General features: G+C 35.1%; 1 protein-coding gene across 4 annotated transcripts in view; it reads right to left on the bottom strand.

The window, feature by feature from the left end:
• The window catches only part of SLCO1B1 (solute carrier organic anion transporter family member 1B1), a 120,741-nt gene that overhangs the window by 26,113 nt on the left and 69,972 nt on the right, over nucleotides 1-24,656 (bottom strand). For all 4 annotated transcript variants that reach the window (XM_074006354.1, XM_074006353.1, XM_045364830.3 and 1 more), the window contains 4 exons: nucleotides 7,885-8,127; nucleotides 5,248-5,412; nucleotides 3,236-3,431; nucleotides 715-880 (listed from right to left, as the gene is read on the bottom strand). In XM_074006354.1, the coding sequence (XP_073862455.1) occupies nucleotides 715-880; nucleotides 3,236-3,431; nucleotides 5,248-5,412; nucleotides 7,885-8,127 (770 nt within the window). The remainder of the gene's footprint in view (nucleotides 1-714; nucleotides 881-3,235; nucleotides 3,432-5,247; nucleotides 5,413-7,884; nucleotides 8,128-24,656) is intronic.

Here is a 24,656-nt window from a genome sequence, read left to right as displayed (position 1 = left end):
ATTCCCAATGATAGGGAGATACCTAGGAGATTAGAGAAAATCCATAGTTCACATGGAAAGAAAGGTTTTGCGAGAAGAAAGAAATGACATTTCTGTGGGATATATTGGCAATAGGTGAGCAGGATACTACATTATCTTGGGTAGAAGTGCCAGTTTTGGAAAAATCAAAATAGAAAATCAAGAATAGGGCAGTTAAGTGAGCATGAAGCCTTGATTAATTTCTTAGAAATTAAAAAGGATAGTGATCCCAGAGCTAAACAGATCAGAATCTGAATATAACATTGCATATTGATTTTTGTCTTAGTATGATAGGAAGTGCTAACAATGGGTTAACTCAAGACATTTTCCTGAATTCTGAGGGATAAAGTAATGAAAATTATAGGCTTCAGTCAAATTAGGTGCTTTTTAGATATTCTAAAGGTATTCAAATTCTAAAAGATCATAGTCTTATAATCTCAAAGGAAAAAAGTGGAGTGATCTCCAATTAGAATTCAAGTAACAGAAAAACCTGATTTTGCCCTAAACAGACTTTTATATAAAACTTTGTTTATACAACATCACACCCATCACAATAACACATAATATTGGAAACTTTCTCTTTTATCTTTTAATTGGCGTCCTTACAGTTTACAGTTACAGAAAGATTTGGTAAAAAATTGTTCAATCTAATCCTTGCTTTTGAATAAGGAGAGGAAAGTAAAAACTAATACTCACTATAGACTTTTTATTGCCACTTGAAGATTTGCAACCCGCTAGACAAGGTGAGATGTAAGTTATTCCATTGTTTCCACAGACTGGTTCCCATTGACTTTCATCACAATTGCAGTCTGAGTTGCAATAAGAAAGTGGTACATCTCTATGAGATGTCACTGGATTATTTCTGGAAATACATGATAGACATATATCAAAAAGAGAGAGTGAGAGAAGAAAAAGACAAAGAAGGGGAGGAGAAGGAAGAAGTGGAAGCAGAGAAAGAGGGAAAAGAAAAAGAGAAGATAAAGAATTTTTCTTTATATGAAGAAATTTGCTTTGATGATATGAAATGGCAAAGTTTGTTTTAGTGCTTATTTATTTTATGCTCTCCATCTTTGCTAAGACATGACTTGTGACTTAGAAGAAGCAAAATGTAAAAATAAACCAAAGATATTAAGTAAGACATAGACAAGAAGTTGTTATAATTCTATCAAGAAATTTCACATTAGATAAGTTACGTCTTTTTTCTGAGACTGAGTTTCTCTTCAGTAAGGTGATGACATTAGACTGACATTCCTCTCAGCTCACTGTAAAGTCTTGTGAGTCTATTAATGCTATTTAACTAGGTTGAATTTAAAAATCTCTATTGTAATGTGTAAGAAAAAAATCAGACATGCTTAAAGCAGAGCCTCTACAAAATGAAAAATCAAGAATAATAGAAAATGGCTAGAAAAACTGGGTATATTTTTATAATAAAACTATAGTACACTTTATACTGATTTCCTTTATAAAATGGTTATAAATTATAAAATATGATTATGCCATAGCTAAAATTATAAAATATATTTCTTGTATAATTCATTTCTGCTTAAACATTAAAAATATTTTCTTTCAAATGTTTGATAATAATTGAGGATTGATGTGTTATCTTTGAATGAGCACATAATTTAAAAGAAAAACTAAGATTTATACTTCAGAAATTACGTTATCAATAATTTTGTTAAAAAGCATATTCTGCTTGAGGAAATACTACTTGGAGTGGTTAAGCAGAATGGTTTACGACTACTGTAGTCAGAACGTTTGCGACCCCCAAATTCATAGATTGAAAACTAATCTCGTATATGAAGACTTTATGAAGTCAGGCCTCTAGCAAGTGATAAGGTCATGAGGATGAGTACTCATGAATGGAATTACTGACCCTTTGCCTGTTCCATCCACCATGCCTCGACACAATGAGAAGGTACCATCTATGAATTAAGAAATGGGCCCTCCCCAGACACCAGATCTGCCATCACCTTGGTTTTACATGTTCCAGCCTTTAGAATCTTGAAAAATTCTATGTATTAATAAGCTACCTGGAATTTTGCAGCCTAAATGGACTCAGACAATGACCCAGTCCAGATATTGCAATCAGTCACATCTGTGTTTATATTAGTTCTGGTACTTCTTTCTAAAATCAGTTTTGCCATTTGTAAGTCATAGATAATAATGTCAACCTCACAGGGTTTTTTTTTTGGGAAAAAATATTGGTTCTCAGAAGTCCTTCACACTCTTATAAAAGATTGAGGGCCTGTTCCAAAGGGATTTTGTTAAATTAAGTTGATCTCTTGACATGTATATGAGAAAGTAATACTAAGAAAATTTTAATACACAAAAGTACATAAGCACATACATTGTTAGCAGTCAGATTGATGAATTAACAACATACCTTGGAGCATTAGAAAATATCACTATACTGCCAGGAGAGCATGAGAATAAAAAGGCAAATAATCTCTTAGTATTATTATAAAAATAGTTTTGAACTTGTGCACTATATTCAGGAGATTATTAGAAAATTGCATAGCATTCTTGCCCTTGATTTGAGGTGGAGACTGTTGCACTAAAAATACTTTGCTATACATGGTGTTCGTGGAAAAGTAAAGATTCTTCAATGTCTAATATGCAATTATATATAGAATATTTCTTAATGCCACTTCCAATGTAGATAATATCAGAAAAAGCAATATTAGCTTGCAAAAAAGAAAATTTGGTACAACATTAAAAGTGTTCTTTTGTAAAGGCAGTTGTTAAACATCAATATGAACTGTAGATAAAAGTTGTTTAGTCACTTTTGGATAATGCCATTTATGTGAATCTTGTGATCCATCCAAGATTACAGTGGTGGTTAAGACTAAGAGTTTTAGACTTAAAAAAACCCCAAATTTGAATTAGAATCTTAACAATGCTAGCTGTGTAATCCATGTATTTCCCTAAGCCTTACTTTTCCCATTCATAAAATAAGGATAAAAGTACTCTCTACTAACTGTAAGTACCACATAAATAATAGTTATTATTACAACCTATGTTGCTTCTTTTTAATGGATGAATAAAAGAATGTGTTTGAGGTCTTAAGAAACAGATATTTTAAAAAATTTTAAATTGAAATTTCTCTTAACTTAAAGAAAGTTTAGTTAAAATTGTTTTCTGCCTTGTATTACTTATACAGAGATTCTTAATTAGATGGTTAACGTACTATGCAATTGATATAGTGATATATACAAACCCATCATAGGTCATGGTTAGGCCGGCAACTGATTTATTTTCACAGAGTATGAAAAAATATAATAGGTAAAAGAACAATGACATGACAGCAGTAAAAAATGAGAATTTGGCAATTCCAATTGGGTTCAATTTGAATTTTTTAATGATATATCCTCCTAAAAACATTCCACTTGCAAAAATAGGTAGGGTTACAATTCCTAGAAAAAAAAAGAAAAAAAGTTGTAAACATATATAGGTTTTCTGATATGTCTTTATAGATGAAACACAGTGTATGTCAATCAAATTTATTCAATATTATTACTTCTTTTTAAAATTTCACTTTAAGTTCTGGGATACATGTGCAGGACGTGCATGTTTGTTACATACACATACATGTGCCATTGAGGTTTGCCGCACCTATCAACCTGTCATCTAGGTTTTAACCCCTGGATGCATTAGGTATTTGTTCTAATGCTCTTCCTCCCCTTGCCCCCTACCCCCCAACAGGCCCGGTGTGTGATGTTTCCCTCCCTGTGTCCATGTGTTCTCATTGTTCAACTCCCACTTGTGAGTGAGAACATGCAGTGTTTGGTTTTCTGTTCCTGTGTTAGTTTGCTGAGAATGATGGTTTCCAGCTTCACCCATGCCCCGCAAAGGACATAAACTCTTTATTTTTTATGGCTGCATAGTATTCCATGGTGTATATGTGCCACATTTTTTTTATCCAGTCTATCATTGGTGGTCATTTGGGTTGGTTCCAAGTCTTTGCTATTGTAAATAGTGCTGCAATAAACATATGTGTGTATGTGTCTTTATAGTAGAATGCCAATCTTATTACTTTTTAAAAAGAAGAATGACAGAGCAGGATGGTGGTAGGAGATCCATGTAATTTGTTCCTGCCAATGATGACAGTTTGGTTCCCTCAATAGCAAAAGGCAGTGGCTAAGGATATTTGTTTGTTGGAGCAGATAATTTCTATGAGGCAATTTTGTTTTTCTGGAAATCAACAACAACAAAACACCATCTTTCTGCTTATGGAAATTCATCTAAAGCCTTTTACCTCTCTCACATAGAGTTCTAACCCTCAATAATTCACACTAAATCTGCCCAGAGCTTAACAATAGAATAATTAATATATCTTTGTCATTTATTAAAAAACATATAGAACCTGAATTGACAAATAGGTCTACACACAGGATTAACAATGTTTAATCCCTCCTGTAACTTTTCCATATCATTGTCTAGTAAGAGTTATTGAAGATGAAGTCTTCTCTAGGAAAAAGCTCAGGCTAGGTTACTGGGAGTCAAAACACTATCTTTAGATTTTAAGATCTACAAAGAGATCAGTAAAGAGATTATCTGGAAGCTTGGTCTCCTGCTTCAGTACATTCGTTTTCTTGTTTACTTATGACCTAGTTACATACCACATGATAAGTTGTTTAATTCATCATATATTTATTGAATTTCTATAATGTGTCTACAATACTAGAGTTGTGGGAAGAATAATACAAGGAAACTTTCCTTAATAAGCACATCTAAATATGCCATTGAAAATAGATATTGTAGCAAAAAATACTCTGTAAAATATGATATTTGTTTTGAATTATGCATATTTTGATGTATTTAAATTGATACTCTGGAACTATCAGTGTCATATTTTTGTAAGTAACTGAGTCTTGATTTCAAAGTCCATAAATTATAGAATTATAATGATTATAATTACAAAAGGGTTTGTCTCAGGATCTCAGCACTAAATTATAAGTTCCAATTATACAGATATTACCTCTAAATTTTCCATTTATTTGCAACATTTTCTTCAGGAACTCATCTAAAATAAGATACAACTTCAAATGCAGAGCAATAATGACATCACAAGTTTCATATGTTTAATAGCATTTGAGAAAGAATACAAGAAAATTATAGTTATTTTGTATTACTAAAATACAAAGTCACTTTTACAATAAAATGTCACTTGGAATACAGTACTTAGTAGTATTTCACTTATTAAGCACACAAGTAAAAAATATGTCTTACCCAATAAGACGTTAGTCTTAGATGAAGGCTGACCATACTCTTGCTCTACATATTTGAAGACATAAGTAAAACCACCAATATAGCTGCTTATTTGTAACAGCGTCAAAAGCACAAATACAACATACAGGGGATTAGTAAGGATGCTTTTAAAAGACCGGAAAAAACCTATAAAATTGTAAAAATAAAGAAAATATTTGAATGTAACTTAGACATATATTTATACCTAAAACTTGTGAACGTAAGTCATGTAAGATTTAAAATTCTATAAACACACAATGCAAAGAGTGAGTATAGCCTGCAATACCACAGGCTGTTCACAGTTTTTAAATGTATCCTTTCAAAATTTTCCATACGAATATTAATATTTATGAGTTTATTTTACCCTCAAATAGGGTCGTACATAACTGCTGCTTTGTAACTTGCTTTCTTCACTTAATATTTGGTTATCCTGGGTACTTTACAATACTATTGCAAACATATTAATTCACTTATTCATTCATTCAACAAATGTTAGGTTTTCAACTGGGTACAAGACAATATGCTAATTGTTCAAAAAACAAAAGTGAAGGCCAGGCACAGTGGCTCACTCCTGTAATCCTAGCACTTTGGGAGGCCGAGGCGGATATATCACCTGGGGCCAGGAGTTCGAGACCAGCCTGGCCAACATGATGAAACCCCGTCTCTACTAAAAATACAAATTTTAGCCATCATGATGGTACACACCTGTAATCTCAGCTACTCGGTAGGCTGAGGCAGGAGAATCGCTTGAACTCGAGAGGCAAAGGTTGCAGTGAGCTGAGATGGTGACACTACACTCTAGCCTAGGCAACAGAGCAAGACTCCATCTCAAACAAACAAACAAAACCAAAAAGAAACAAACAAAAAAGTGAAAAAGACATATGATGCTTCTTATTTTTTAGTACTTAATTATATATTATATTAAAAATATAACTATTAAATGGAAATGTAAAGACAGCATAATCTAAAACTCACAGAAATAAGAACATTGAGGTTCAAAATTCTTAAAGATTAATTTAGTATGAGGACTCAGACCTCTTGTTTCTCTAGTATACAGCTTTTCTACCATAACATACTTTCTCAGTAAATTTGGCAATATCATTAACCCTCTGTCTTAAGATACAAGGAAAACAGCCAGGAGATAATGTTGTGTCCCAAGTAGTGTTACAATAGTAATAATACAACCACCTATCCCTACAAACAGCTGTGGTAACAAGCTTCTAACTTCTGTTCATGGTAGAAATTATGTCATTTGGAGCTGTGATCACCAGGTCAACTAGCTGTAATAGGAGTTAAAAGTAGAAGGAACTACTTAGAAAAACAGTAGGAAGTATCAGAGTTTATCAAGACACAGCCAAGATATGGTTACTGAGAGATGGATGAACACGGGCTTTGAAATATTTTTCTCTATTTAAATCTCTAAAGATTTTCATTAGATATGGTCAGAACTAAGACATCCATCTAATGTCAGCTACAAAAGAGTTGCATCCGCTTAAAATAAGGAGAAAAGGGAGTTAGAGAAAAGACACAGAAGAGAAAAAAAGGAGAGGTAAGAAAATGTAGAGTAGGAATAAAAAACATTTAAAATTCTTAGGCAAAAGTGCCACATTTCTCTCCACAGGTCTCCCCAGTCATGAAGAACCGTCCCTGATTTGTAAGTATCATAAGTCAGTTGTGGCCTTTCTTCAACAGAAATGGAGTATATACATTCATACAATCATTCCATTTTTGAGGATGAGAAATTCGATGTCATCCAGTGTAAACTTCTGTATGGTCATGATCTACTATATATCATTAATAAGTGGATCAATAAACAACTTAAGTGGCATTAAACTGAGTCAACACCTCACTGATTCACATATCTTGCTCTGACTGCTGCCAAGTCATTCTCTTTGTTTATTGACTTAATGGTTCTCCATTAGTCCCAGGGCTTATATTCAAATGAGGAGGCACTATCAAATGCTGATGCATCCCAATTTACATTACTAACTTTAATTATCTTAACTACAACCCTAGGTTCCACTTTATTTTGAATATTTAGATAAGATAGATAGATAGATAATTACCAAAAGAAATATTACTCTAATTACCTAGGGAGAAACTTCTCCTGACTTCCTTCTCCTGAGAATAGTTAAGTTTAATTTCACCATGTTACTTAAAGCACTATATTGCTATTGTCTATATATTTCTCAGTATCGCCCACTAGGTTCTTGAAAAATAGAGGTAATGTTTTATTACCAGGGCATAGTACAGTTCCTGGTACCATTTGTTGAATAAATGAAGAAATGAAATATTATAATTCTTTGAACTTTCCCAGTTTAGACCATATAATATTAAAATTAATATATAGTACTTGGCTCATAAAAAAATGGATGTTTGTGAACTTTGGTTGGTTTCTCCCTGCTAAAAAGCCCAAACCTAATTCTCTTCCACTTGTTATGTGCTCAAGATATATATGTTAACTTTAATAGTAGTTTTAGAAAAATAATTTATCTAAATTTAGTGCAAAAGAAGGCCAACTCCAGATGAGTTGGGTATGCTTTATTATTTTGGAATACTCATTCTTCCTTTTCATTGAGATTAACAACTCCAAATTGACAATGAATGTAAAATACTTACCAGTCACATTTTTGGTAATTTTTTTTCCTCGACTGGTCAAATTAGCTGTTTGACTCTTTCCATCATTTGTTTCCAACACAGGCAAAGATAATGAAGCTTTTCTTTCTTTTTGTGGTTTATTTGGAGTTTGGGGCAAGAAAAAGAATGGTATGGAAGAAATAATGGAGAATAGTCCAGACACAAGGAAATTAAGCCACCAAGCTCCAACCCAACGAGAATCATTAGGAGTTATCCTGACAGTGCCTAGAATAAATAATTAAAGAAGCCAGTCAAAAAATCATTTTGAAATACAATAGGTTCAGGGAAGTAATGGTATGAAGAAAGTAAACTAAATTTCCTCAATTCCAAGACATGATTTTTTTTATTTTAATTTTTTGTCATCTCTGAGACTAGGATCAGTCTAACATTTGATGACATAATGCAACTGATACTGTCTAGGAATCAGTCATGATATTGTTGTCATTGCCTGAGCTTGTGTGCACTGATGGCTTTTCTGATTACATGACTGGACAATTTCTATCACTGGACATTTAAGCTTGCAGACCATTTAATAACTACCTGTGGAAGAACTATGACATCTCATTGTTATCTGAAAATGTCTATTGGCATAAGCTAATAAAATCAAGAAAGGGTCAGCAATGAAATGTAAGCAGTTTGCAAGAAATCCACTGAGCCAATACAGGGGCTTCCCACCATGCCTGAAATAAGTATTTCCAACTCTCTTGACAGCACAGAGGATAAGAAAATATGAGTTTAAAAGCAACCCTGAAGAGTTAAGACTCTAAATGTTAAGGATAGTTTAACCATTTTATTTCAATCGTATTTTTCTTTAAATCATGAATAAGAGTACTCTGTAAATGCTATATCTCAAGGGTAAATGCATTCTTTTAACAAGTATAAAGTAAACAATCTAAGTAATAAGAAAGCCTATCTGAGTTATCAGCAAGATAGCATAATAGGAAGGACTGGACCCTTTTTTCTTTCATGAACATACTGATTCAACAATAATATGCAGATCAATTCCATTAGTGAAAAATCCAGAAACTAGTTGACAGGCCATTGTACCCCAGGAATGTGCAATATTAGCTACATTGACACTTTTAAGAAGATTGGAGACACCTTTTTGCTGTTCCTCTCCTCATTATAATACCATGCCTTCAAGAAGAACTAGAAATTTGAAAGTGTATGCGAACACTTGCAATAGCTCTTTTCCCTGGCTCAACAGAGATTGAATATAAGAAAACCGCATCTCCAGCTTATCCCTGCGGAGAGACAGAGTGGGACTGAACATCCAAAATTGTAACTTTTCAGGTACTACCTTTGCGACTGTCTTCTATATCACCTATCTTGAAGTGTTGACAGGACCCAGCACATACCAGACCTTTGGAGGCTACAGAAAACAAAGATGGCAGCTTGAACTAGTATGTAAGCATTTCCATAGCTCCTGGCCCATAGCTTAGGGCAGAGTGACCAAGTTAAAAAAACTTAAAAACAAAAACTTAACTCCAGCTTCTCTATGGGGAGGAAAATATTTCGACCACACACCTAACATTTCATCTTTTCTGTGTCCAACTCCAGCAGCTGGTCATTGTCTTGCCTATCTTGGGGCTAGGCATATGCTTGCTTCCAATGGGCTACAAAGAATGCAAAAATGGTGGCTTAAATTAGCAAATGAGCACTTGCCACAGATCCTCCCTGCTCCCAGTTCTATGCAGAGTGAGGAGGTAAAAAACAAAAGGAAACAAACAAACTAACAAGCAAACGAACAAAAAATAAAGAAAACACTTCAGTTTTCAAATTCTCCTTGGGAAGGCAAAAAATTGTATAGCATGTGAAATAATCAAAATTTTCTGGGAGTTGACCAAGTGACAGGCTTCTCTGTCCACTGTCTAAAAGTGCTCATGAGACCCTACATACTCTAGATTCTGGAAGTTCCTAACAAAAAGATAGCAGTTTAAACAAGAATCAAAATTTGAGAGGCCAACAGAAGCTCTGCCTGGGTTGAACGATGAAAGTTTTCTCCTATATAATACCAGTTCGTGAAGACTTGGAGGCTGATATGGTTTGGGTATTTGTTCTGTTCAAATCTCATGCCGAAATGTAATATCCAATGTTGGAGGTAGGGCCTGGTGGGAGGTGTTTGGGTCATGGGGGTTGATCCTTCATTGCTTGGTGCTGTCCTTGCAATAGTGAATGAGTTCTCAGAAGATCTGATTGCTTAAAAAGTGTGTGGCACCTCGCCTCCCTCTTGCTCTTTCTCTCAACATGTGATGTGTCTGCTCCTGCTTTAACTTCTGCCAAGAGTAAAAGCTCCTTGAGGTCTCCTCAGAAGCTGAGAGAATGCCAGTGCCATGCTTGTACAGCTTGCAGAATCATGAGCCAATTAAACCTCTTTACTTGAGAAATTACCCAGTCTCACGTATTCTTGTATAAGAATGCCAGAATGGCCTAACACAGAAAATTGTTACCAAGAAGTGGGACATTGCTATAAGGATACCTGAAAATGTGGAATTGACTTTGGAACTAGGTAATGAGCAGAGCTTACAAGAGTTTGGAGGACTCAGAAGAAGATAAGAAGAGGAGGGAAAGTTTGAAACTTCTTGGAAACTGGATAAATGATTATGACCAAAATGCAGATCGTGACATGGACAATGAAGTTCATGCTGACAAGGTCTCAAATGGAAATGACAGTTATTGGGAGCTGGAGCAAAAGTCACTCTTCTTATGCCTTAGCAAAGTACTTGGCTGCATTGTGTTCATACCCTAGGGGATCTGTGGAAGTTTGAACTAAAGAGTGATGACTTAGAATATCTGATGGAAGAAATTTCTTTTTTTTTTTTTTTTTTTTTTTTGAGACGGAGTCTCTCTCTGTCACCCAGGCTGGAGTGCAGTGGCCGGATCTCAGCTCACTGCAAGCTCCGCCTCCCGGGTTCACGCCATTCTCCGGCCTCAGCCTCCCGAGTAGCTGGGACTACAGGCGCCCGCCACCTCGCCCGGCTAGTTTTTTTTGTATTTCTTAATAGAGACGGGGTTTCACCGTGTTAGCCAGGATGGTCTCGATCTCCTGACCTAGTGATCCGCCCGTCTCGGCCTCCCAAAGTGCTGGGATTACAGGCTTGAGCCACCGCGCCCGGCCTGATGGAAGAAATTTCTAAGCAGTAAAGCATTAAGGATATAAGTTGGTTGCTTCCAACTTGCAATGCTCAGATATGAGAGCAAAGACATGACCTAAAGTAGAAAGTTATATTTAAAGGGGAAGCAGAGCATAAAAGTTTGGAAAATTTGCAACCTATTTGTCAAAGAAAGAAAAAGAGTTTAAGTAAAAAACTGTCTCAAGTTGCAAAAAGACATCATAGAATGATTTTTAAGTGAATTCACCGGGAATATACAACCCAATATATTCACTCAATCTCAAAAACCCAAAAGCTATAAAGCAAACATAGACAGAACTGAAAAGAGAAATATAGAGAAATACAATACAATCATCTCTTGGTATCTGTGAGCAATGGTTCTAGGACTCCCTATGGATACCAAAATTCAAGGATGCTCAAGTCTCTTATATAAAATAGTGTATTACAGTGAGCCCTCCATAGTAGGCTGATGTCATAATATCTCACTTTCAATTATAAATAGAATAACCAGAGAGAATATCAATGAGGAAACAGAGGACTTCAACAACATTATAGACCAATTGAACATAACAGACACATAGAGAATACTTCACTCAATAAAAACAGAATGTATACTCTTTTCAAACAGAAATGGAACATTTTCTAAGATAGATCACATGTTACATCATGCAACAGGTCTTGATAAATTTAAAATTAAAATCATACCAATTTTTTTTCTAACTACAATGGAATAAAACTAGAAATTAGTATCAAAGAGAAAAGTAGAAAATTGTAAAAATATGGATATTAACAAACTTTTCAATAATTAAATTGTCAAAGAAATCAAAAGGGAAATTAGAAAATATTTAGATACAAAGAGAATCAAAAACAAAACATTCTAAAATATGAGATGCAGCAAGAACAGTAGTAAGAGGGAAGTGTTTAGTAATAAATATCTACATTTGTAGGGTAAATTTTATTTCCATATTCAAAAAACAGAGGTTATTTCTCTAATTTATGGTCACTAGCAGCATCTGGCATTGTTTGCTCTTAATACACACTGATAAATATCACATAATTATGCTAGTAAAAAGTAAAGAATTATCTCAGATAAACAACCTATTTTACACCTCACAAAATTATAAAAAGAAAAACAAACTAAGGCCAAAGTTAGCAGCAGAAGAAAAAAGATTAGAGAAGAAATAAATAAAGAATAGGGAAAAAAATTATATCAACACAACTAAGTGTTGATCTTTTTGAAAGATAAGCAAAATTGACAAACTTTAGACTAAGCAAAAGAGAAAAGACTCAAACAAAACAAGAGCTGAATGTGGAGACATTCAATTGATGCTAGAAAAATAAAACAATCATAAGAGACTGCTATGAGAAATTACACATCAAAAATTAGATAAGAAAGAAAAAATAAATTCCTGGAGACATAAAACACAGAAAATATAGAAAATATAAAGAGATTTACAACTAATAAAAATATTGAATTAATAATCAAATACCTCTCAACAAAAAAAAACTTAGGAGCAGATAGCTTTACTGGTGCGTGTTACTAAATAGCTAAAGAAAATATTAATGGCAATCCATTCTAATCTCTTGCCAAAAATTAAAGTGAAGAGAACGTCTTCAAACTAATTTTATGAGGCCAGCATTATTCTCATACCAAAGCCAGACAAAGACACCAAAAGAAAACTACAAACCAATATCTCTGATGAAGACAGAGGAAAAAATCCTAAAACAATACTAGTAAACCAAATTTAATAGCATATAAAAAGGACACTACATTCAAGGGGGATTTATACCTGAAATGCTAAGTTTAACAAATATCACCAAGTGTAACATAACACATTAACAAAATAAAGGACAAAATCTACATGATCATATATGCAGACGTTAAATAGCATTTGATAAAATCCAACAATGTTTTGTGATAAAAACTTTCAATGAGCTAGGAATAGATAAAAAATTGCCTCAACAAAATGAAATGCATATTTTAAAAGCCCACAGCAAGCATTAAATTCAAGAGTGAAAAACTGAAAGCTTTCAGGAACGAAGGAAAATGGCCATTCTCATCACTTCTATTCAACATAGTCCTGCCATTTTATGCCAGAGCAACTAAGCAAGAAAAAGAAATAAAAGGTATTCAAACTTGAAAGAAAGAAGTAAAATTGCCTCTACTTGCAGATGGCATGATTTTGTATACAGAAAACCCTAAAGATCACACACACACACACACACACACACACACACACACACACACACACACACACAGACACTTGTTAGAATTGAATAAACACATTCTGTAAAGTTGCAGGATACAAAATCATTATATTACTTATATTTCTGTGCATTAACCAAGTACTATTTGAAAAGACATCAGGAAAGCAATTCCATTTACACTAAAATCATAAAGAATAAAACACAAAAATAAATTTAAGAAGGTGAAAGACTTGTGCATAAGATACTTCAAGACACTGAGGAAAGAAATTAAAATCATAAATAATTGGGGAGACATTCTGAGTTAATTAATTGAAGGACTTATTAATATTAAATGTCCATACTACCCAAATATATGTAAAGATTCAATACAATACCTATCAAAAGCCCAACAGTATTTTTACAAAAATATAACAAACAATTCTAAAATACATATGGAACCAAGAAGGACATCAAATAGCCAAAAAAGCATTGAGAAAGAATAAAGCTGCCTCACATTTCCTAATTACAAAATGTATTTTAAAACTATAGTAATTAATACAATATGTTACCAGCATAAAAACAGAAATATAGACCAATGGAACAGAACAGAGACAATAAATGGGGTAAAAAAGAAACATGCAGAATAAAATAAAATATTATAAATCATATATATATGAAAACAGGTTAATTTATAAAGCATATGAGGAAATCCTACAACTCAATAGCAAAAATATAATAACTTGATTAAAAATTTTGCAGCAACTTGGATGGAACTGGAGGACATTATTCTAAGTGAAGTAACTCAGGAATGGAAAACCAAATACTGTATGTTCTCACTTATCATTGAGAGCTAAGCCATGAGGATACAAAGATATACAGATTGATGTGACGGATTTAGGAGGCTCAGAAGGGGAAAGATGGGAGGGAACTGAGGGATAAAAAGCTACATATTGGATACAATGTACATTACTCAGGTATGGGTGCACTAAAATATCAAAATTCATCATTATAGAATTCACCCTTGTAATGAAAACCAACATCTACCCCAAAAGCTATTGAAATAAAAATTAATTAATTATTAGTGAGTAGAATGGTGGCTACCAGAAGCCAGGTGGTTGGGAGAAGAGTGGAGTTGAGGATGTCGGGTCCGTCCTGCAGACCCTGGCCTACCAATGGATGAAAGGAGTACTCAGACACAGGTATGCAGTGAAAGAGTGGCTAGGGGACTGCGGAAGAGTGAGCAGCAGTCCCAATAAGCTGGTGCTGCTCCCTTTTATTTAGTATAGACACAATGCCGAAAACCTGGAGCCAATAATGTTAATCTGTGGGCAATTAACGTTATTGTTCCCCCTTACAGGGAACAGTCATGTGCATGATGGTCAAAGGTCAGTTTCTGGACAACATGGGTAAACAAGGCTATTTAGATAAATTCGTCTATACTTCCTTGTACCTATTTCTCGCCCTCTGCCTCAGGGTAAGAGAACAGCTGTCATCAGTTTATTCTCCCATGAAGCTTTGCAGAGCTTTCTGACCTTTCAAAAGGTCTGCTCTTTCCCTATAGCTTCTTCCACCACTCTGACAGATCTCCCACAAGAGGAGATATTGGTCAAAGCATATATAATTACAATTAGGTAGGAGGAATACATTACAGAGATTCATTGTGAAGCAGCGTGACTATTCTTAACCACCATATGTTGTATTTTTGAAATATGCTGAGAGAGTAGATGTTAAGTGTTTCCACTACAAAAGTAAGTATGTAAGATAATGCATTTGTTAATTAGCTAAATTTATTCCATGTATATATTTATTTCAAAACATTGGAGTGTACATGATAAAAATACAATTTTATATATGTCACTCGGTGGCTGATGCCTGTAATCCCAGCACTTTGGGAGGCCAAGACAAATTGGATCACCTGAGGTCAGGAGTTTGAGATCAGCCTGGCCAACATGGTGAAACCCCATCTCTACTGAAAATACAAAAATTAGCCAGGTGTGGTGGAGGCACCCGTAATCCCAGATACTCTGGAGGCTGAGGCTGGAGAATCACTGGAACCCAGGAGGCAGAGATTGCAGTGAGCCAAGATCACACAACTGCACTCCAGCCTGGGTGACAGAGTGAGACTCTGACTGAAAAAAAAAAAAAAAGTAAATTTGAAAACACAATTAGGCTACATACCTGAATAGAAATTTCTCCAAAGAAGACATACAAATGAATAACAGCTCAATACAAAGATTTTCAACATCACTTATCAGGGAAATGCAAATCAAAGGCACAAATCCACTCTTCTCCTACACCTTACACCTGTAGAATGGCTACCATTTGAGAAAGAAAGGAAAGTGTTTGCAAGAATGTGGAGATATTTGAACACTGTACACTGCTGGTAGAATACAAAAAGGTACAGCCAGTATACAAGGTATTATAAAGATTCCTCAAAAATTAAATACAGAACTCTCATATGACGCAGCAATCCCATGTTTGGGTACATACATGAAAGAATTGAAATCATTATCTTGAAGAGACATTTGCATTTGCATGTCCATTGCAGCACTATTCATAATAGCTAGCTGTAAAAACAACCTCATGTCTGCTGAGGGATATATGGATAAAGAAAATATTGTATACACACACAATGGAATATTATTCAGTCTTTAAAAAGAAGAGTATTCTGTAATATGTGATAACTTGGATGAACTTTGAGGACATTAGGCAAAATGAACCAGTTACAGAAGGACCTATACTGCATGATTATATTCATTTGAGGAAACATAAAACATTAATGCTCATAGAAGCAAAGAGTAGAATGGTGATTGTCAGTGATTAAGGGGAAGGGGAAGCAGGGAGTTGTCAATAGGTATAAAGTTTCAGTTATGGAGTTCTGCAGTCTCTACAGGAAGATGAGAGCAGGGAGTTGCTACACACTTTTGAGCAAATAAATCTCATGAGAATTCACTCGGTATCATGAGATCAACATCAAGGGGGATGGTGTTAAACTATTCATGAAAAATCACCTTTATCACCCAATCACCTCCCACCAGGTCCCGCCTCCATCATTGGGGATTACAATTCTACATGACGTTGGCAGGAACACAGATCCAAATCATATCAGCTATTGTTGATCAGAATCCTTACATAAACAGTTGATTAACACATGTTTTGTATGTTATACGTATTGTACATAGTATTCTTACTATAAAGTAAGTAGAGAAAAAATATTATTAAGAAAATCACAGGGAAATAAAACATATTTACTATTCATTAAGTTGAGGTGGAACATGATAAGATCTTTCTCATCTCTTCACATTGAGTAGGCTGAGGAGGAGAAGGAATGGGAGGCACTGGTCTTGCTTTCACTAAGTTAACAGAGGTGGAAGAGGTGGAGGAGGTAGAACGGAAGGCAAAAGAGGCAAGTACATTCAGCAACTATTTCAGAAATACATCATAATTTCTATTTGACTTTGTGGTTTTGTCATTTCTCTAAAAATTTTTCTAAATGGAACTAATCCTTCTTCCAACATATGCTTTAGTTTCAGTGCCCACAATAGAGAAGAGTCCCGGTTGTAAAAGAAGCCAAAAACAGTCTTGAATTGTCAGAATCCTTCTGTTAGATAGCCTAATAACAATTTGTTTCTGGCACTGCTTCTTCTGTGTCTCCATCTCCATCATCTGACGCTAGTTCTCAGGCACTCATCTCCATCAAGTCATCTGTTAATTTCTCTGATGAAGTACGAATTAGCTTTTGAATTTCTCCAATACCTGTATCTTGAAATTTTTACTCCTCACCTTTTATTCCATATCTACAATCTCTTTCATAATTTTCTTGATTGGCCATGTTAATCCTTCGAATTTATGCGCAACATCTGAGCAAAATTTTCTCTGGTAGAAATGTATTGTTTTGCACTTAATGACTTTCACTTTTTTTTTCCCCTACAACAACAATAGCATCTTAAGTGGTGCAATTCTTCGAGTCTTTTATGATGTTCTGCCTATCAGGATTTTCTTTGATAGCACTGACAATCCTTTCCATAGAGTATCATCTGTAATGATCCTTTGCAATTTCTTATGACTCCATGATCTAGAGGCTGAATTAGAGACATTGTGGTGGAAGAAATAGATCACTATAATGCCTTTGGTGTTGAACTTATGGGGTTCTAGGTGACCAGGGGCATTGACTAATATGAAAAGAACTGTGAAGGCAGTCCCTTACTGTCAAGCTACTTCCTATCTTCTGGAACAAGGCATTGATGGAAGCAATACGGGAAAATTCTAATTGTTCAGGCCTTCTTTTTGTATGACCAGAAGACTAGTAGTTGATTTTTACTTTTTCCCTTCAAGGTTTGGGAGTTATCAACTTTGTAGATAAGAACAGTTTTGATGATAAGCCTGACCTCATTTGCACAGAGTAGTAGACTTAATCTATCCCTTCCTGCCTTAAATCCTAGTGCTCACTTCTCTTCTTTATTAATAAATGTCCTTTGTGGCTTTTTTCCCCCAGTTTCATCTGCATTAAAACCCTGCTCATGCAGATATCCTTTCTCAATGATGTTCTTAGTGGAATCTGAAAACTTGTTCACTTTCTCTCATTTGGCAGAAGCTGCTTCTTCTGTTATTCTGAAAAATTTTAAACCCAAATCTTTTTCTAAAATTATCAAACCATCCTTTGCTTGCATTAGTTTCTCCGGCTTTAGATCCCTCACCATCCTTTGCTTTAAATGGTCACATAATAACTTCATTTTTTTCTCAAGTCACATTAAAGTCTATGGTTATGCCTTTCTTATAAAAGTTTGCAGCCACATAACAATGTCATTTTCAATATGAGATACGATGGTATATTACTAAAAGTGCAAGCTTTTGTGCCTGCTGGCATAGCCTCAGCAATGCCATCATGAATTTCCTTTTTTCTTTTTCCTTTTTTTGTTTTTTACAATGATCCTTATGCTGGATTCATTTGTATTGAAACAATGGGCAGCTGAAGACCTCAATCTGCATTATATATCAAGCAATTCAACTTTTCTTGTAATGTCGTGACTTTCTCAGTTTCTTAGGAGCAGTTTCAGCATCACTAGTGACAATTCATATGGCTCCAATGGTGTTATTCCAACTTTACAGTATTGCACTAAACAGTATAAAAATACATAAGAATCACAAGCAATCAGATTTTGCTGCAATCCACAATTTACTGGAGAGAGGAACTGTTCATGTGGAGATAATTAGTGTCACATGGTGTTTTAAGCAGGTGCTTTCAACACAGCCTTATTACTACAATTACAGGAGGTGCTATGAAATTATTATAGCAGCAAAGTATGTACTACAGTCAATTTTATAAAGTTATGCCTTAATAGTACATCTTCATATTTGTTTTCACTTCTCTTGACTGCGGATGACATAATATGAGGTATATATGTGTTTCTGTCCTTAAATTTAAAGTTTAACTTTAAAAAAAATGAACTTTTATGTTAGAATAAAATAAAATTAGAATTAGTAGAATTTGGCTGAGAATCCATCTGGTCCAGGGCTTTTTTTGGTCAGTAGGTTTTTTACTACTAATTCAATTTGATAACTTGTTATCATTCTGTTCAGGTTTTCACTTTTTTTCTGATTTAATCTTCGGAGGTTGTTTCCAAGAATGACTCTATTTCCTCTAGATTTTCTAATCTGTGTGCACAGAGGCATTCATAATACATTTCTTTGGGAGCTGTTGTAATGTGATCTTTGTCATTTCTGATTGTGCTTAATTAGATCTCCTTTTTTTATTTGTTAATCTAGTTAACAGTCTAAACTTTTTATATTCTTTCGAATAACAAACTCATGGTTTTATTTATCTTTTGTCTACATTTTGCATCACAATTTCATTCAGTTCTTCTCCGATTTTATTTATTTATTTTCAGTGTGCTTGGGGGATGTCCTTTTTTTTTCTGGTTAGTGTAAGTGCAAGATTAAATTGTTAATCTGAAATCTCTCCGCCTTCTTGATGAAGGCCTTTAGCATGGTAAACTTCCTCTTAACACTACTTTAGATAGATCCCAAAGATTTTGGTGAGGTATGTCTCTCTTTCATTTAATTTCAAAAAACTCTTTTAATTTAATTCTTAAATCAAGAATTATTCAGGAAAAGTTGTTGAATTACCATGTTTTGGGTGGCTTTAAGAACTCTTTTTGGTATTGATTTCTATTTTTATTGCACTTTTGTTGAAGAATGTGCTCAAAAAACTTTTAATTTTTTGAATGTATTGAGACTTTCTTTATGACTGAGCATGTGATTGATCTTAGAATACAATCTATATGCAGATGAGAAGAAAGTATATTCTGTTAGTGTCGGGTGGAGTATTCTGTAGGATGTTTTTGGATCCAATTGTTTGAGAGTTGAGTTTAAGTCCAAAATTTACATTTTAATTTTCTGCTTCGATACCTAACACTGTCAGCGAGTTGCTGAAATCTTCCACTATTATGGTACGGCCGTCTGTTTTTAGTTTCCTTAGGTCTCTAAGAAATTTTTTTGTCAATCTGGATCCTCCACTTTTGACTGCATATATATTTAGAATAGTTAAGTCTTCTCGTTAAATTGAACACTTTATCCTTATGTAATACCCTTCTTTATCCTTCTTAACTGTTTTTGGTTTAATGTCTGTTTTATCTGATGTAAGAATAGTGATTACTGCCCTGTTCTGTTTCCTGTTTGCATGGATAGATTTCTTTCCGTCCCTTTACTTTGATCCTGTGGGTATTATACATGTAAAATGTGTCTTTTAAAAGATAACAGAAGGCTAAGTTTTGTCTTCTTATGAAACTTGTCACTCAGTGTCTTTTAATTGGGGCAGTTAGCCTGTTTACATTCAGGGTTATTATTTATATGTGAGATTTTGATCATGGCATCATGTTGTTAGCTGGTTGTTTCATAGACTTGGTTGTGTAGTCGCTTTATGTGTCTGGGCTATGTATTTAAGTGTGTTTTTGTCGTGGCAGGTATTAATCTTTTGTTTCCATGTTTAGCACTCTTCTAGAGACCTGTTATAAGGCTGGCCTAGTGATAAGAAATTTCCTCAATGTTTGCTTGTCTGAGAAGGATTTTAGTTCTCTTTCATTTATAAAATTAATTTGGTGGGATATGAATTCATTGGTTGAAATTTCTTTTCTTTAAGCGTGCTGAAAATAGGCCCCCAATCTCTTCTGGCTTGTATGGCTTTTGCTCAAAGGCATTCTGCAAGACTGATGGGGTTCCCCTTGACAGTGACTTGATCCATCTCTCTAGTTGCCCCCCAAAAAATCTTAAAATATTTGTTTCTTTCATATGGACCTTGGTGAATCTAATGAGTAGATGCCTTGGGGATTGCCATCTTTATAGCATCTCAAAGGGGTTCTCTGTAATTTATGAATTTGCATGTCAATCTCTCTAGTAAGATTGAGAATATTTTCATGGACCATATCTGCAAATATGTTTTACAAGTTACTTACTCTCTCTTTTTCTCTCTCAGGAATTCCAAAGAATCATAGGTTTGGTTTCTTTACCGAAAGAAACCAAATTCCTAGAAGTTTTCTTCATTTTTAAGGTTTTTTTTCTTTATTTTTGTCTGATGGAGTTGATTATAAAAACTGGTTTTCAAGCTCTGAGATTCTTTTCTCTCTTTGGTATGTTCTTCTGCTGCTAAAGGTCTGAATGTATTATAAAATTCATGTAGTTTTTTTTTTTTTTTAAATTCCAGTAGTAGTATTTGTTTAATGGCTATTTTGTCTTTCACCTTTTGGTTCATTCTACTGGAATTACTGAATTCCTTAAATTGTGTTTCAACACTTTCCTGAATCTCAATGAGCTTTCTTCCTATCCAGATTCCGAATTGTCTGTCTGTCATTTTAGTCATTTCAATGTGGTTAAGAACCATCGCTGGAGAGCTCAAATGCACCCATTTTAAGTTTAAGGTACATTCTTACCTTTTGAATTGCCAGATTTCTTGTTGATTCCTTTTAATCTTGAGTGGCTGGTGTTCGTTTAACTGTGGTGCAAGTTCAGTATGGTCATTTGGGTTAATTTCTGGGATAAGACTCTGTACAATATTTTTATTTGTAGGTAGATTCTTGCTCTCAGTTTCGTACACAATGTATACTGGCAAACTATGTTTGAAGCCAGGCACAGTGGCCCAAGCCTGTAATTCCAGCACTTTGTGAGGCTAAGGTGGGAGGATCACTTGAGGCCAGAAGTTTGAGATCAGCCTGGGCAACATGGAAAACCCTGTCTCTACAGAAAATAACAAATATTAGCTAAGTGTAGTGGTGTGTGCCTGTAGTCCCAGCTACTTAGAAGGCTGTGGGAGAATGACTTGAGCCAAGGAGCTTGAGGCTACAGTGAGCTATAATTACTTCTCTGCACTCCAGCCTGGGTAACAGAGCGAGATACAGTCTCAAATTTTATATATATATATATATATATGTATATACACACACATACACATATGTGTGCATATATATATAAACATATATATGTGTGTATATATATTTGTATAGATGTTTATCTATGTTATCTATGTTTATCTATATAAATATAGATGTTTTAAATTGAGCTGTAATCCAGTAAATGGTGCTTAAGAGTAATGGCTGCCAGACAAACTGTTACTCAGGGGCATAGCTCTTTTGTTTCTCAGTGTGTTTACAACAGTGCTTGTGGCAGCAGGGAAGACAGATGACCCCCATAACAGGCCTACTCCTGGGTCTTGGGGGATGCCCTCTCTGGTCACTGGTAAACCACACTTGTGTTTCCTTTGTTAGGAAACTGTTCTGAGCCATGGAGCTCCCTCAGGCAGAGGCAGGAGCTAGCAGACAGGACACAGCCTTCCCGGACTGGGCCTATGAAAAGAGGCATGTCTCATTCCGCACTGGCCCATAACCCCATGCATCTCACCCCTCTCAGTGTTCTGAGATTGGGGGCTCCTCCTCTGCTTGAGTGCTTGGCACCAATCTCAGTTCACACTCCCAAGCTATGCACTGCAGCCCTGAGGTTTTGGGACTAGCCTGTGGCTCCATTGTCTGGTCCCTCTGGTTCAGGCAGTAGCTACACTGGGGGATCTGAAGTGCTCCAAGGACACTGAGGAAGTACCCAGGTGGGAGTACTGGAAAAAACCCTCAGGCTGAGCAGTGGAGGCTGTGCTGTGCACATGTTCTTGCAGGTGTGGCCAGGCAGGAGTACTGGGAGGGACTGGCGGGCAGAAGGGCCTACAGTACAGATGTGTCCCAGCTCACAGGAAAGTTGGCCCCACTCTCTCTTGGGTCAGCAGTCAGGTGAGTTGAGAGCTACTTGGTGGAAGAAAGGGAGCATTGGATGTTGGACACCTACAGCTGCGTTCTGCTGCAGCTACCCAATATGCAACCCCCCCCGGGTTCAATGCTGGCTGTAGTTCTATTTCTGTCCACTCTCTGGGCAGGTGCCTCTGCCTGTTCCACTGTCTCTGGGGGTCGTGGGTTCTCTTGTAGGTAGGATCCCAGATGTCATAAGCAAGAATAGGAGGTTCCATTGCCACTTTACTCACCCCTTAGCTAGGAGCCATTCAGGGCTGGAAACTATCTCTGGTGTTCAACAACCTTGCACTGGGTTTCCAGTTTTCTCTCTCTTCAGCCTCAGTGTCTGTGTCACCTCTATTGACTTTCAGTGTTTTCTCTCAAAAGATATGCTGGAAGTATGTTAGTTTACTGAATATTTTGGGCTTCCTCAGTGGAAGTGGTGCTTCCTGAGTGTGTCCAGTTGGCCATGTTGTCCCCTCTAATAAGTTTAACTTCTTATAATAGATTTGTGTATATTTTATGGTAGTAACGGATAAAATAGTTTAGTATCTAAACATTTTATGCATTCATGACATACCTTTTTCTTAGGGTTTTCTATATTTCTACACTATGCAATTCATCTATAAATTTTCTCAAATTTTCACAAATCTCCTCAAAGGTTTTCAATATATTTCTTGAAAAAATCTGTACATAAGTGGACAAGCATAATTTAAACCTATTATTCATGGGTACACTGTATGTTTCAAAATCTGTTAAGAAGGTGGATTTCATTTTAATTGTTCTTACCACAATAAAAGAAAAATAAGAAATAAAAAAGTGTATGCATACAGAAACACACACACCATAGTAGTTTGTGGCACAATTAAGTGGTACCATTACTCTGATCTATAAGAAAACTCGTTAATATGAGATAACATTGACTTGATTACAAACTATCTAGAAATAATTTATTTTCAAGTATGCACAGATTTAAATTTGATCTATATGATCATATTGTGTCATAATCAACAACTCAGACTTCAGGAAATGATTGGTTAAATCAGTGACTCCATCTACATGCAAAGTATTTATTCATCACCTGTGACAACTGTTAATTTTGATGACTTTTTTTTCTGTTCTTTCACTGTTCTACACATACTAACTAAGGGTCATAATCTCGCTAGATAGGACCTGAGAAATAGTTTTTCTTGGCTTACTCACAGTCTTAAAAATTGAAAAATTCTACATAAAAATTTTCGATTTTGGATTTTCTTGGAAACCAATCAGAAGTCCTTGTCAATGCAGGGCCTAAATTTGTGCATTAAAAGAATAAGCCAGAGCTGAGGAACACAAGTGCTTTTGGACCTGTGGGGAGAGCAGTTCACAACCAAAAAAATTCTCCTATTCTAACCATCACACCCTAAATTCCTGTTCCTGGCACTTTTTACTCATTTATTTTATCTCTTCAGCTCCTTTAAGCATTGGAGTTTGCCAAAGTATACTTTATAAGTGAAGCTCATACTCATCACTGAATAAGAGAAGATATAATAATACCTGAACATTCAATGTTAGAAATTGTATCGTGATAAATTATAAAATCATGTAATGGTTTCTTAATAGAGAGCTTATAAAATAATTTACCTAAGGACATTTACCACTTATTTCTGTACTCTTTGTGATAAAGCAATGATGAAACTGGAGTTGAATGAGTAGAAATAACGTACATAACATGTAGCTACTCTAAGTCATATGTCTAACACTGAACATGTAAAACATTTTATCAAGTATTTTCTTTATAGTTTTAGATTAGCAAACACTTTCAAGCTTTTGGCTGTTGCTGGCCCACTGTGATGTCTATCTCATCGTGGAAATGGATCCTTTGATCTCTTTGGAATGATCTATTGAAGTCCTAGTGAGATAGAAAATCATATTTATTTATTCACAAACATAACTAATTATTATTTGCTAAGAACATGTCATTCTGTCATGTGGTAAAGAGATGGCAAGTAAGCACACAAGTATTAATAGCTCATTGTGAGAAGAGTTACAATAAAGGCATGCTCTTGGCTATTCATTTGGGACTAATAGAAAGTGGTGAAGTAAGGTTTCTCTAGGAGGAGCCATATTTTGGAAGAGACTTCAAGAACTATGCAAATGAAAAAAGGGAAAAGTTTTACCAAGTGTAAATGCAGAGAAATGTGAGATTACA

This window comes from Macaca fascicularis, chromosome 11 (assembly GCF_037993035.2).
Source record: "Macaca fascicularis isolate 582-1 chromosome 11, T2T-MFA8v1.1".
In the NCBI taxonomy this organism is placed as follows: Eukaryota; Metazoa; Chordata; class Mammalia; order Primates; family Cercopithecidae; genus Macaca; species Macaca fascicularis.
Note: the sequence above shows the minus strand (reverse complement) of the source record. Positions and strands in the feature narration are given on the sequence as shown.